This window comes from Sitodiplosis mosellana, unplaced genomic scaffold, assembly GCF_009176505.1.
Source record: "Sitodiplosis mosellana isolate CC-2019 unplaced genomic scaffold, AAFC_SMos_1.0 Smas_scaffold_6166, whole genome shotgun sequence".
NCBI classification, from domain to species: domain Eukaryota; kingdom Metazoa; phylum Arthropoda; class Insecta; order Diptera; family Cecidomyiidae; genus Sitodiplosis; species Sitodiplosis mosellana.
The window spans coordinates 5,161,534-5,174,311 of NW_022601407.1; the positions used below are offsets into that span (position 1 = coordinate 5,161,534).

General features: G+C 35.2%; 2 protein-coding genes across 10 annotated transcripts in view; one reads left to right on the forward strand and one right to left on the reverse strand.

Moving 5' to 3' along the window:
• Nucleotides 1–4,455, reverse strand: part of LOC129575385 (frizzled) — a 116,834-nt gene extending 112,379 nt beyond the window's left edge. Inside the window, exons 1-2 of one of the 4 annotated variants that reach the window (XM_055458927.1) lie at nucleotides 3,521–4,405; nucleotides 1,762–3,054 (exon numbers count right to left, since the gene is read on the reverse strand). In XM_055458927.1, coding sequence (XP_055314902.1) covers nucleotides 1,762–2,565 — 804 coding nt within the window. In that variant the 5' untranslated portion in view covers nucleotides 2,566–3,054; nucleotides 3,521–4,405. Of the gene's footprint in view, nucleotides 1–1,761 lie in introns of all 4 variants that reach the window. The other 3 variants (XM_055458926.1, XM_055458925.1, XM_055458924.1) reach the window with 3 other exon arrangements.
• A 1,150-nt stretch (nucleotides 4,456–5,605) lies between these two features.
• On the forward strand, nucleotides 5,606–10,064 carry LOC129575046 (USP6 N-terminal-like protein). 6 transcript variants are annotated; one of them, XM_055457862.1, is made up of 7 exons: nucleotides 5,606–5,914; nucleotides 6,702–6,798; nucleotides 6,898–7,163; nucleotides 7,319–8,027; nucleotides 8,253–8,638; nucleotides 8,741–8,799; nucleotides 8,980–9,569. In XM_055457862.1, the coding sequence occupies exons 3-7, from the start codon at nucleotides 7,018–7,020 to the stop codon at nucleotides 9,105–9,107; spliced, it is 1,428 nt and encodes a 475-aa protein (XP_055313837.1). In that variant the 5' UTR covers nucleotides 5,606–5,914; nucleotides 6,702–6,798; nucleotides 6,898–7,017; the 3' UTR covers nucleotides 9,108–9,569. The 6 variants fall into 6 exon arrangements, with proteins under 6 accessions (XP_055313837.1, XP_055313835.1, XP_055313839.1 ...); XM_055457861.1 differs by having other exon boundaries at nucleotides 5,640–6,014; XM_055457860.1 differs by having other exon boundaries at nucleotides 5,626–5,914; nucleotides 6,702–7,163.
• The last annotated feature ends 2,714 nt before the right edge of the window (nucleotides 10,065–12,778 follow it).

Below are 12,778 nucleotides of genomic sequence, written 5' to 3' on the forward strand. Positions count from 1 at the left end.
TAGCACACAAAAAACGTGATGATGTCTTGTTGTCGGACACACCGAATTTACGAGAGAGAAAAAGTCCCGTTTGAAATTCAAATTTTGTTAAAACCATTAAAAAGGTTTTATTTTCAATTCGAAAGCGATTCTCTCCACAGAAACTCATCATTAAACAAGTCCATTTGCTGAAACGATCACACAACTTGTAAAATTCTGATTGAAACTCACTATTAAACCGGTCATTTTATGGCCCGTTCTTTCAGTCCATCGTATGAATACGAATCGAATTGACAAGGTCTGTGTATTTGGATTTTTGGCGTGAAGAAGCCAATTGCTCTCTGTGAGAGTGCAATATTTCGTAAAAGTGAATAAAAAAAAGAAGAAGGCAGAATAAGAATCCATGCGTACATGAAAACTGACACATTTATGTGTTTTAATGCGATGTCGAGAGTTCAGCACATTCGATATCAAGTTACCAGAATGCCCGAGCACACAATACACACGGTCACGTAAAATATCGTTTGGACAGTTTGGCCTGGTATTATGGATCTGATCCCCGATCATATTACCACTTCAGATTAATGATATTAGAATGGCATGGCAATTGATTGTATTGGCCGCCGTGAACAATATATTTCACTGCGCCGTACTTTATCTCTTGATTTGAGAATGGGAAATATTTGCCTCGGCCTCGCTGGCGGCGACAGTGGCATCGGCGACACAATATTAACTCACTCAAACTTTATTGGTTTCTTTGGTTCAAACTTTATTGTTTTTCGTGTGTGTGTGTATATGTGACAGAACCAACAGAAATTGGTGCAGTGAACCATTGATCGACAAACTGAACGGTCGCAAAGCAGAAAAAAATGCCATCGCCAAGAAGCAGCAGTGATGAAGAAATAATTCGCAGTTGGTGTGCAAAAAATAAAACAAAATACGAGAACCAGATGGAAAGACGACGACGAAGAAAGAGAGGAAAAAAAACAACATACTAAAAAGACGAACGGACCACCGTATGTTTGCCGAAAAATATGCAAACTGTTCTTGTTAAACGTCATATTTTTTCTGCTTCTCTGTCTGCTTTCGTTGTATTTTCCATTTCTTTTTTTTCTCATTCATTCCATTTGGGCCCATTCAACGTGTATCGTGTATTAATTTGCGTACTCAGGCCATCGTCAATAATCGAATTACATTGTTGGAAAGAATGCCGGCTATATCGAAATTGATCGGCGCGTTCAAAACGCAAGCGAGCTGGTTGCAAAAACGCTTTCATTTCAGTGGTCGTTTGAAATTTTTGTGATGCTTCGTTTGTTTTGAACTCTTCAGTTGGGTTCTTTTGTGCGTTGTTTGTTGTTCTTTCTTTCTTTTTTCGTTCGCGAAAAACCATTCTCATCAACATTAAAATACATGAGCGTTTCATTGTAAAAATCACTGAATTTTGAACATTAATTAAATGTGGCTGGATTTTTTCATTTGCTTCTCGCGTTGTCTCACACACACACATACACACACATTTTCGGCTGATATCATAGCTGACGTTGATGATGACAGGAAAAGAAAAAAAGAACATGTACAGCTAAATCACATCGAGAGATACTGATCCACGCATTCATTCATTGTGAAATGTGTTTATTTGGCTTCTGTACCTCGTTAAAGTAGCAATTTTCAATTAAAAACTTGGTCTTTCCACCCCTTCCCCCCACCGAAAAAAAAAACCAAGTAAAAAAGACACGAAAACCAAACCCCCAGAAAAAATATGCTCATTAGTCAAAGACTTACCGAACCGCCAATTTTCAGTGAGTATCCCATGTCAGCCGGCGTTTTCAGTTGCAATGGGCAAACAAATCGGAAATTCCGTGATGTCATACCACCGGCACCGCCACTCGAATGATGCGGCGCATTATTTCGTCGTCGTGTATCACTATCAATCACTTTGGTCGGATGAAATGCATTTTTCGTTGACGACGAATCATTTTCATTGCTATTATTTTGGCCCACACACAATTTGCCCGTACCATCTTCGGGGAATTTGGAGCATTCCAAATTTTCCGGCCAATCGATGCGAAACGTTTTCATGACCGTCTCACAGACACGTGCACTTTCACATAAACTTCGACACGGCGGTATCGGATGATCGAGTATCGTACACAATGGTACATACAATAAGCATAAGAAAAATTGTAAATCCGGACTACAGCCCACTTTGACGAGCGGCGCAAATTGATACACCTCATAGCCGGCCTCCTCTTGTCGCGTGTGACCGAATAAATTTGGCATAATGGTCATATTGTATGGGATATTTTTGCATATCGATATATTTATCGGTTCGCATTTATTGTGTGACGGTACGGATGTTGATAGATCGCTGGACGACACGATATCAGTTTGATCAGCATGCAACTGTTGCATTGCATGACAGGTGCCGGCCGACCATTGCACCAGCAATACAATAGTAAACACTGTACTGGCTAAATAGGTCCGGTGCAGGTTGGCTTCTGCTGCTGGTGGTGGTTTTCGACACCATTCGCTTCGTTTTCTGCCTTCCGGCACACCGGAAAGTCTCTGTCTTTGATGGCACGACATGGTTTTATAAGATTCGTTTTCTTCACCTTTTTTTTCGCCGGTTTTATACAAACGAACGACTTCTTCCTCTTCTTTCGGGCTAAATGCCAAAACCAACTTATGAATATACTTGTTTTGGCATATTTTTTTGCTGTCGGTCGTTTCGTTCAAAATTTGTTCAATTTCAAGACAATAAATTTTTTTCGTCGTTTGAAATACAATTTCGGAGGTTTTTTTCTTCTTCTTCTCCAACACACTTTGCTATTGAGCATTCATTTTCTTTCTTAGCACAAAAGCCCACAAAATACACGACACTTTTCAAACACTTGCCAAAATACACTCAACCGACTACTTTTCCCTTGTTTATTGTCGACAACGATGTTGATGTTGTTGTCGAGAGAGAGATATACAGAGAGGACGTCTCTTTTGATGTGTGTTTGCAAGCAGGTATATTTTAGTGTACAATTTCCTTAGCACGCTCGCATATGTGCACGTTTTTCGTTTGGCTTGCTGCTTGTTAAGTACACACAGGGAAAACACATAAATAAATAAAGGAGAGAGAAAAATACAACCGAATCGTTTGAAAAGAATATTTTCGAAATGTGATGAACGTTGTCAAGGGAAAATGAAAAACATCATCGGTGCGGTTCACTTTAACACAGATATTATTTTGGAAATAACTTATTCAATATTCCTTCTATTTCCCACTTTTTGTTTGTGCAGTTTTAGTTTGTTGGTCGGTTATTTTTTTTCGTTTGAAGACGTTTTACAACTGATTTTTCTTCGGCGGTGGCGGCTCAATATATTCTATCAAATGACGCATCGAAACAACATCAAGTAATGTACGCATCAAGAGAATTTACTCTTTACACACACACACACGACCGACGATTGAGTGAGATATACAAAAGCGACAACGACCAAAACACAAATCTCGTGAATTCTTTCATGAAATTCGAAAATTCTATTTTTATACTTTTTGAATTGGTCTTTGTGCATGAACGAAGCACTTGTCACTGCCTTTTTATCCGTCGTCTTCGTCGTCGTTTTCAAATTTCGTTCTTGTTAAACGTTCTTTTTGTTTGAAATACGAGGAAGTTTGTTGATCTTCTTTGGCCTCAACTCGAAAAATTCGTTTCGAAATGCAGCGTTAGTACTTGTGTGTGTGGCTGTTTTCAAAAATTGACAAATACTACACCAAAACTAAAAAAGACACATTGAATGTTTACACATTCATGACAGACAGTTTGTGTTGCCTTTGATTTTGTTCCGTTTCATTTTGCCTTTTTGATCGATTTCAATTCAAAACTTTGGCACATTCTACATATTTGCAAACGATGGCAAAGAAAAAACAGCAGAACTGCAATGCACACGAAATACAAAACGTTCGATTGAAATGCCGCGCCGTTTTCTGTTTGATTCCTTAAATTATCAGCGTTTTATGAACTGTTTATTTAGTTCATCGCAAACTGTTTGATCACTGCATTCGGCTTGCGAAACGCGTGTGACAACACATACACCGAAAAAATATCGTCAACAACATGCAATAAAACGAAATGAACTCTTAACAAGATGAAATGCCGAATTCTTTCTTTGTTGTTGTTGTTGTTGTTGTTGCTTTTTTATTATTTGTCCACTTTATTTTCGTCAACACTTATATCACGCAAATATTTCAAACAATCACGAATAATTGAATAATAATTGAAATCAGATTCTTTTTGCTCCGACAAAAATAAAATCCGTTTCGAAGGATTTGGCTTCACTATGTTTATATTCTCGAACCGAGTTCACAACGAGCGACAGATAACCCACCGGAACGAATATGATGTTTACCGCACAAACGTACGCGTATTACTAAACCGAAAACACTTGAATCAGCGGCACCGTCTACATAGCGAAACCCCCGTATTCAGTTTCAAACCGAAAGCGAAAGAGTGAATGAGAGGTGAGACGAGACGCATGGCAGAGATAGAGAGATATATGTGTGTGTGTGCAATGTGCCGCGCCGCATATAACAACATTTCTTTGTGTTTACACTTTACGCTGTAGATATGGGAATATATGTATACGGTTGGATGTTGTCTGTTTTGTTGTTGCCTGTTGTTGTTGCTGGAAAATAAACAGCGCGTCGGTGACTGTCAACGTTGTTTGACTTCCAGGCCATTCACAGAACCAGCATTCGACTTCAATGGTATTTTGAGAATTAAAATGGTCTTAAGTACTATGCCCGATGACCATCCGGCAATTTGGTTTTTTTTTTGCTGAGAACGGACTTCGAACTATATTTTTTATGAAATCATATTTTGAAAAAAAAATATCAAATAATCAATTTAAGAGATTTCTAAACCATTTATTTGGGAGAAATTGACTGAAAATCGGTTGAATTCAAGAATATAGAGTGAACACCAGAAGACCACAAATTTCATAGTGAAACCAAGTTCATTCTTGGTTCAGAAAGGAAATGAAAATTCAAACGTTTGAATTTTTCCTTCAAATTGCCATTTGTTTCTTTTCCAAATTTGTACCTCATTTTTTTTTGATTTCTTAAACATTGATATTACTGGTTTCTGAGCCAACATTCATGGAAACAAATCGAAAGTGCGAATATTTCCATTTCAAAGTAAGTCCAAATAAAGTAAACAACTGGCCAAAGTTCCAGCGATGGTTAAGTACATATTCAAAAGACCATTTTACTTCCAGTAAGCATAGCTTACTAAGCACACATCTGATGTGTGAAATGCATTGTTTTTCTTGTTGGATTGGTTCAACATTTCATTCCAATTATTGAGATTGAAATTTTCAATGAATTTCATAACTAAATTTTTTCTCAACTTCAAATTCCGTTCAAATCACTTGAATAAAATCCAAATTCTAAATCAAATTATTCAATAAAATCGAAGCAAACATTTTCAGTTTGCATGAGCATTTTCGCATGAAATGCGAAAGTTAATCTGCAATGTTGATGTTATCCATGCAGTCACCGAAAGTGGCATACAGATGTCGTTGGTAATGTCCAACTGGATGCAATATGTCGGTACTTAATGTCAAATACTCAAAGTCTGCAAGACATTTCGTTCACGTCAGTTGTTTCTTCTTTCATTTGTATTTCCCACTCTCGCTCTGTCTTGTGTTTCTACCACAGACGAAACTATTTTAATTATTATTTTGATCCAAGTTCATTTTGTTTTCTTCTGCGAGTGTTTGACAGACGGGAGGGAACAGAAGGACAGCCATCAGCTTATTTCATTTTTTTCCCTAATTAATTTCTTTCTTTTTTTTTAATTTTGTTCAACGACAATTGATAATCGAAACCGAAAAACTAAACAACAAATCAATCGGAGATGAATCAAGCGATTTCTCAATTGAAATGGTAAATAAATGTATGCTGAAGTGTTTTTGAGACATATATTTGTACATTGGACAATTTCAAATGCACGAATTTTTCGAACGAGACGAAAGTAATACGTGAGGTATTTGTGTATTTTTCGCAATCGACAAAACAAGTGTAGTGTTATTTTCTCTTCGTTTTGTATGTTTTTCTTTTCCTGTCATTTGTATGCGTACTGTGTGTGATTTGATGGAATATTTCAAAATGTGTCACATATTTTGGTCATTTGCGTGATTTACCCGAAAAAGAAAACAAGCTCTGAACTAACGAAAAAAAAATCGGAACATACCAAACGAAGTGCATTTAATAGCTGACAAATGTCATATTGGGCTGCACTGTATGTTTTGTGCGTATCGCACAACTAAAAAAAAATCAACGAGTACTTCCCAACAACAACAAAAAAATAACACCACACAAGAAACGCCTTCATTTTTTTAAGTTAAATTGAGCGATAAATGATTAATTATACAAAATAGGACCGTTTTGATTGCAAAATGTTACAAAGTTCAAATGTCTCAATTGTGAAATCAAACTTCGAGGGGTGCAATGATCGGACGCAATTATTTTCTATTTTTATCTTTCATATTGATATCTTCTCTTTTTTTTCGTTCGCTTTTCAATTGCTCATTGTTTTCTGTATCACGTTTTGATGTTGTTATCATCTGTTTTGCCATTCTACCCTTTGTTAATGTAACAAACAAATGGCTTCATTCACTATTTTACTTCTGCAATCATTTACTCATTGGCTTTTGTTGTGTGTTTTTCACAGGAAATAGAGAAAAGTGTCGCGATTGATGTGTGAGCTTGATGATCAACAAGCAGCTCCAGCGATAAATCAATCCGAAGGACACACAATATCCAACACAGTAAATCAATTTACGACGAACAGAATCTTCTCTGATTTTAATTAATATCAATGAAATAAATTAACGACTATCCACCCCGTTGCACACACATACATATAGAATTTAACTCGCGTGCCGAGCACTTTTAATGGGACTTCAAATCAGGCTGTGGTATCGTTTTTTTTCTAAGCGAATCGAATTGAGTGGCGTTTATTTACATCATCAGTGACTCATCGCACTATGAATATGAATGAAAACGAATTGTTATTGCGGGCCAAAGAAGAAAGAGACGAGATTTTCGAACGCTATGATAAAGGTCGAGAGGATAATAGTTTGATTAATTTATGGGAAGAAACCAAATTCGAGGTATACCATCGTGCTGATAGGTGAGTTTTCGGTCAAAAGAGTTTGCATCATAAATGATAAATTTACATAAAGTCTCATGGGCAAAATTACAGCTAAATTGGCTGTAACGAAATCCATAATCTAATCAGTTGAAAGGGACGGAAATGAGTAAAACAAAAGTATTCTCTCATTTTAGATATGGATTCATTCAGAACGATCGAAATGCAAACGATAATAATAACAGTGTGAATAATAATCAGTATGAACGAAATTTGGAGCTATCGTTGATTCGTGAAAAGAAATGGCTGAATATGTTGCGACGCTGGGACAAGGTGACATTGAGCTCACAAGAGAAGCTAAGGCGCCGCATTTACAAAGGCATCCCGAACAAGTTGCGACCCGAAGCATGGAAACGTCTTTTGAACATTGATGAGATGATTTCCAAGAATGCGGGCGTCTATCAGCAAATGTTGAAATTGGCACGAACATTCAGCACGGAGACACGACAAATCGATTTCGATGTGAATCGACAGTTCCGTGAACATGTTTACTATTGCGAACGATACAGTACGAAGCAACGAAGTTTATTTAATGTTCTCATCGCATATAGTATGTACAATATGGAGCTGGGCTATTGTCAAGGGATGGCCGGTGTTGCTGGCATTTTGCTGATGTACATGGACGAAGAGGAAGCCTTTTGGGCATTGAGCATTTTTATGTGCGATCCAAAATATGCAATGCATGGCCTATTTATCGAAGGATTTCCCAAACTACAACGATTTCTCAGTCATCATGATCGAATCCTATCCAAATTTCTACCCAAGCTACACAAACACTTCTCAAAACATTCGCTCGACGCCATTCTCTACTCAATCAAATGGTTCTTTGTGATATTCGTAGAACGGGTAAGTTGAGGCGGCATTGTCATATGACCAACGTCAAACACACATTTTGACAATTATTTTTTAGTCGCACATTCTATCACCGTAGATTAAATCATTATGCATAATTTTTATTGTGATTTCGTTGTTGCTTTTGGATTTGTGTATTGTATAATTTATTGTTTGTGTTACCATTTTTGCTTATCAGTTTTTATCTTATTTTGCTATTTCTCTCTGTTGTTATTTCAGATTCCGTTTAGCCTATGTCTTCGTATATGGGACATTTATATGATCGAAGGTGAACGCGTAGTGACTGCCATGGCGTTCACCATTTTACGGATACATCGAAAGAAATTAATGAACATGAGAGATATGGACGAAATGACCGAATTCTTACAGATTAATTTACACAAAAATTTCGGTTATGATGATGATTTTGTGATAAAAGTTTTAGAACAATCGATGGGCGATCTGCGAAAGTATAAAATGGACTTGCCACCACCGCCACAAGAATGTGAACTACCGAAATATGAATTTGGACGATTCATTGAGCCCGAATTCGATACAAAAGTTGGACGCCGAAAAACCAAATTCACCGATGTCGAACGAAAAACAACGGAAACCGTTATACATCGGTAAGTGTGTGTGTGTGTGCCACAGACATCTAGGTTTTGAAATATGTTTTCCAACGAAGAAATGACGGGAATTAACAAAACCACACATTCTTTTTTCAACAGACAAGAGGAAAATGCTCAAAGTGATATGGTCTCAAATTATTCATATGACAATACCGTCGGTGAGTTCCGGTTGCAGTTATAACCAGTTTATTTTTTTCTATTTTATTTGCTTGTTTTATTTTTCAATTGTGCGTTATGTTTTTCGTTCATTCTTATTTTTGTTTTCTGTTTCTTTTTTTTTATTTTTGGGTTTACGTTTGTTTGAAACAATTCCATCGCACCAATGTGATTACCTATAGCCGGTTCAATAAAGACATTTCGAAGTCTAAACAGTTTGGCCACCAGTTTGGCAACATCGTTAGCCGTTAGTTCGCAGTCGATTAACAGCGATGAAAGTGATAAATCAACCGAAGTTACCCGTCTTTAGAGAGAAAGAAAAAAAGAAAAAAAGAAAAAAAGAAAAAAAGAAAAAAACAAATCGTGAACTCCTTCACAAACTCAACATTTATATTCGCCTCACCCGATACACAACATAAATTATATTACTGATTACATTAAAAAAAAATTAAGTAACAAACGTTCATTTAATATACATTCGGAACATAATTTTTTAGGAAACTTTTAAGAACAACGAATCTCTTAGACAACTGTTTGCCTCATCCAACAGACACACAGTTCGAATATCAATTCAATCCCACGAAAAAGTGTTTACATTTAGGGGAAAAAACAATTATTTTTATAACATTTTAAACATTCATTTTAACAAAATAATTTTGAGTTTAGACTTTAATCGTTAGCAACAATGAACTTAATTTTTAAGCATTCGATTTTTTTCCCTTGTGTTCACAAAAACCCGAGCATTTAAAATAAACACGGATTTCTAGTTCGATTTTTTTTTGTTTAGTCTTCTGTTTTCGATTTCCTCAATTGGGTTGTTTTTTTTTAATTGTGTTTGCAAAATGTGTTGCCCAATATCTATCTATAATCAATGTTTTTTTCATCTGTCGTTTAGATCGCATTGAAATAATTTTAAACGACAACTGTTCGTCCGTAGCCAGAACGTCCATTGAGTCCACATCAGAATGGGGGAGTATATCGTCTCCACTGCCAACGAATCGAATTTAATGAAGGCATCTATTATAAGGATCGATGCCATGAATCGTATACAACAAATTGTTACACACTCATCGTGTGTCATGCATATGGAATTGATTGCTCAGACACATTTGTAAAACACATTTTTGTAATAAATTTCTATTCGAACTACGAATTGACGAATCGAAGGAATGGATTTGATCCTGGATTGTCTATTCAGGGAATAATTATCATATGTATCATATTATAAGTTTTTATAAATGATTTCTAAATATATTTTAAATAATGTGATATTATTCGATGTTTGACAATTGTTTGTCGATGTTTGACAATTGTTTGTCGATGTTTGCCTCATTAAAGACGACCAAAAACCGTTGTTTCTTGGTATACTTTACGGATTTGATGAGGATTTACTTCAACTTTTTGTCTGAGACAATATCAAATAGGAACAAGGTAATGTTTTTAGAACATAAAAACACTTGTAGTAATTTTAAACTGAATCAGTTAATATCTTAAAACCACGCATGAAAATTTAAATTAGTGATATTTCGACTTAAAACATGGGAACAATGGGAATATTTCTAGTTCTTTTTACACAAGTGATTGTTATACTCTATGAATGATCAGTATTTGTGGATCAAGAGCCACGCATTATCGCCGGAAGAAAAGAAGAAAAGAAGAAATACGAGACGCCAAAATGGAGACATCCCTTACATAGATATCCGCACACGGGAGAGTTTCTCCCGTTATGTGCTGTCGCTATGAGAAATACACATTCTCACAACAGCAGCCTGTGCGACACACTACAATGTGTCTTCAAATTGCCGAGATTTTGTTGGCTGGGCATCAATAAATTTCGATGGTGAGGAAATCGCGATTGAGAAATCAGTTTCGCATCCAAATCATCTACGAAATGGATTTACTCAAACCACAAATGTATTCATGTTTGATGTTGTTGACCCCAGAATTATATACATGAGCAAAATAAAGCATAGATTATACGATTTAAATTTGCTATGCGTGTGTTCAGCACACGTTAGGATGGATTAAATACAAAACCTCCTTTAAAATTTACAAATCGCCAATAAAAATGACAAAACGGCAATAAAATTGACAAAAAAATTCAACAAAATTGACAACAAATCGAAATAAATGTAACAAAACAAACAATAAAATTAACATTACGTTCAATGAAATTGCCAGATTGAGAAAATAATTTTGACAATATAGGCAATAGAATTGTCAAATTAGAAAATAAATCTGACGAAATGGTTATAAAATTGACATTTTTTGCAATAAATTTGACAATAGCAAGCACCAAATAGATAAATTTACGTCAAATTTATTGCAAAAAATGTCAATTTTATAACCATTTCGTCAGATTTATTTTCTAATTTGACAATTCTATTGCCTATATTGTCAAAATTATTTTCTCAATCTGGCAATTTCATTGAACGTAATGTTAATTTTATTGTTTGTTTTGTTACATTTATTTCGATTTGTTGTCAATTTTGTTGAATTTTTTTGTCAATTTTATTGCCGTTTTGTCATTTTTATTGGCGATTTGTAAATTTTAAAGGAGGATCCGTAATGAGCCGTTAGGATGATTTGAAGTCTAAATGTTAGGATGCGATTTATCATTGAAACTGCTGCCAAAATAATGATGGAGATGCTGCATGTTAAGGCACTTTTGCCATTGTTGTCATTGTTGCCACTTTTACTTTCTATCAGATGCTTCTTAATCCAGTCGCAGTACTTGAATACAGACATTCCGTATGGCTGCATATTGAGCTGAGCTATTTACAAATAGTTGGCTGTTTGGTACATTTTGGTTTTGTGACTATCGAACCATGTAAATTCATGTGAGATGATAAATTTATGACACAAATTGTAATCGGATCTTTGTCCATGAATGTGTATGTTTCAGTGCTCTCTGCACTGAATTCTCTTACCTATGTACTTACCCATAATTGAGCTGAGCCCAATTGAGTTTCTTTGGAATGTTTGGCTTCAAGAAAAACACCAAAAGAATCTAACATCGGATGATATCTGTATTATCTGTATCTAGAAAAACATTCAAAACAAACCAAAGATGGAAAATAAAACACGTCTCCAATTTTTTCTGTTCAAAATCAATTGTTTTCTGTAGTCATTTTTAAATTAATTTATTTCTTAATATTTGAATATTTCCAACTAGATAAATACTCTGTCAAGAAAAAAAAATATGCAATTTAATTCCATTCATTCTTATCGTTCGATAAACTTTTCCATAATATCAATATAATTCAAAATTTGTTCAGATCTGTTCATAATTTGTGTCTCTTCATAATCTTTTTTTTCCTTGATTTGATTAATCAATTTGAAATTTGTTTTTTAAACTTGCTAATTGATAAATTTTCATTTTTTTTCTTCTGTTGTTGTGTTTTGTTACCTCTGTAATTCCTTTCAAGTGCTTAAAGAATTATAATAAATAGCATGTTGCAAAAGTGCCTCACTGTCATTTTGTATGAAAATTCTACAAAACGATTTGAGCGCTGTTCGTATGATTACATGACGGCTTTCATTTGAACTAATGTGAGGTACATTTCAAAAGTAAATTGCAACATGCTATTTGTTTTATGTACCTCATTAGCTCTATCGCGCTAATTCAGAAAAAAAGAGAAATAAATACGTCCCTGTTGCACACACAGAGGACTGGAAAATTGACAAAAATGCATAAATACTGACAGATAAATACCAAAAGTCAACACTTTTGTGGGAAAACGAGTGATCGCGCATTGTGCATTACAAATTCAACTGAAAATTGAATTCAACAGGCTGATTAAATCAAGAGCTCTATAAAATGCATGACATTCCTGATCAGAAAAAATACACTTTTTTGCATTGCTAAGCATTGATCACTTCAATAACACTTAAAGTAAAATAACATCCACAAATGAATATGGGTCAAGATCAGAAAAAAAAGTTATTAGGGAAAAAAAGAAACGGCGAGGATTCTTAGTT

Bases quoted from the DNA above. Each gene is read 5' to 3' on its own strand.
- LOC129575046 (XM_055457862.1), top strand. From the start codon at position 7,018: ATGAATATGAATGAAAACGAATTGTTATTGCGGGCCAAAGAAGAAAGA. The intron at 7,164-7,318 runs GTGAGTTTTCGG...CTCTCATTTTAG, and splicing joins GTATACCATCGTGCTGATAG to ATATGGATTCATTCAGAACG. The intron at 8,028-8,252 runs GTAAGTTGAGGC...TTGTTATTTCAG, and splicing joins TTGTGATATTCGTAGAACGG to ATTCCGTTTAGCCTATGTCT.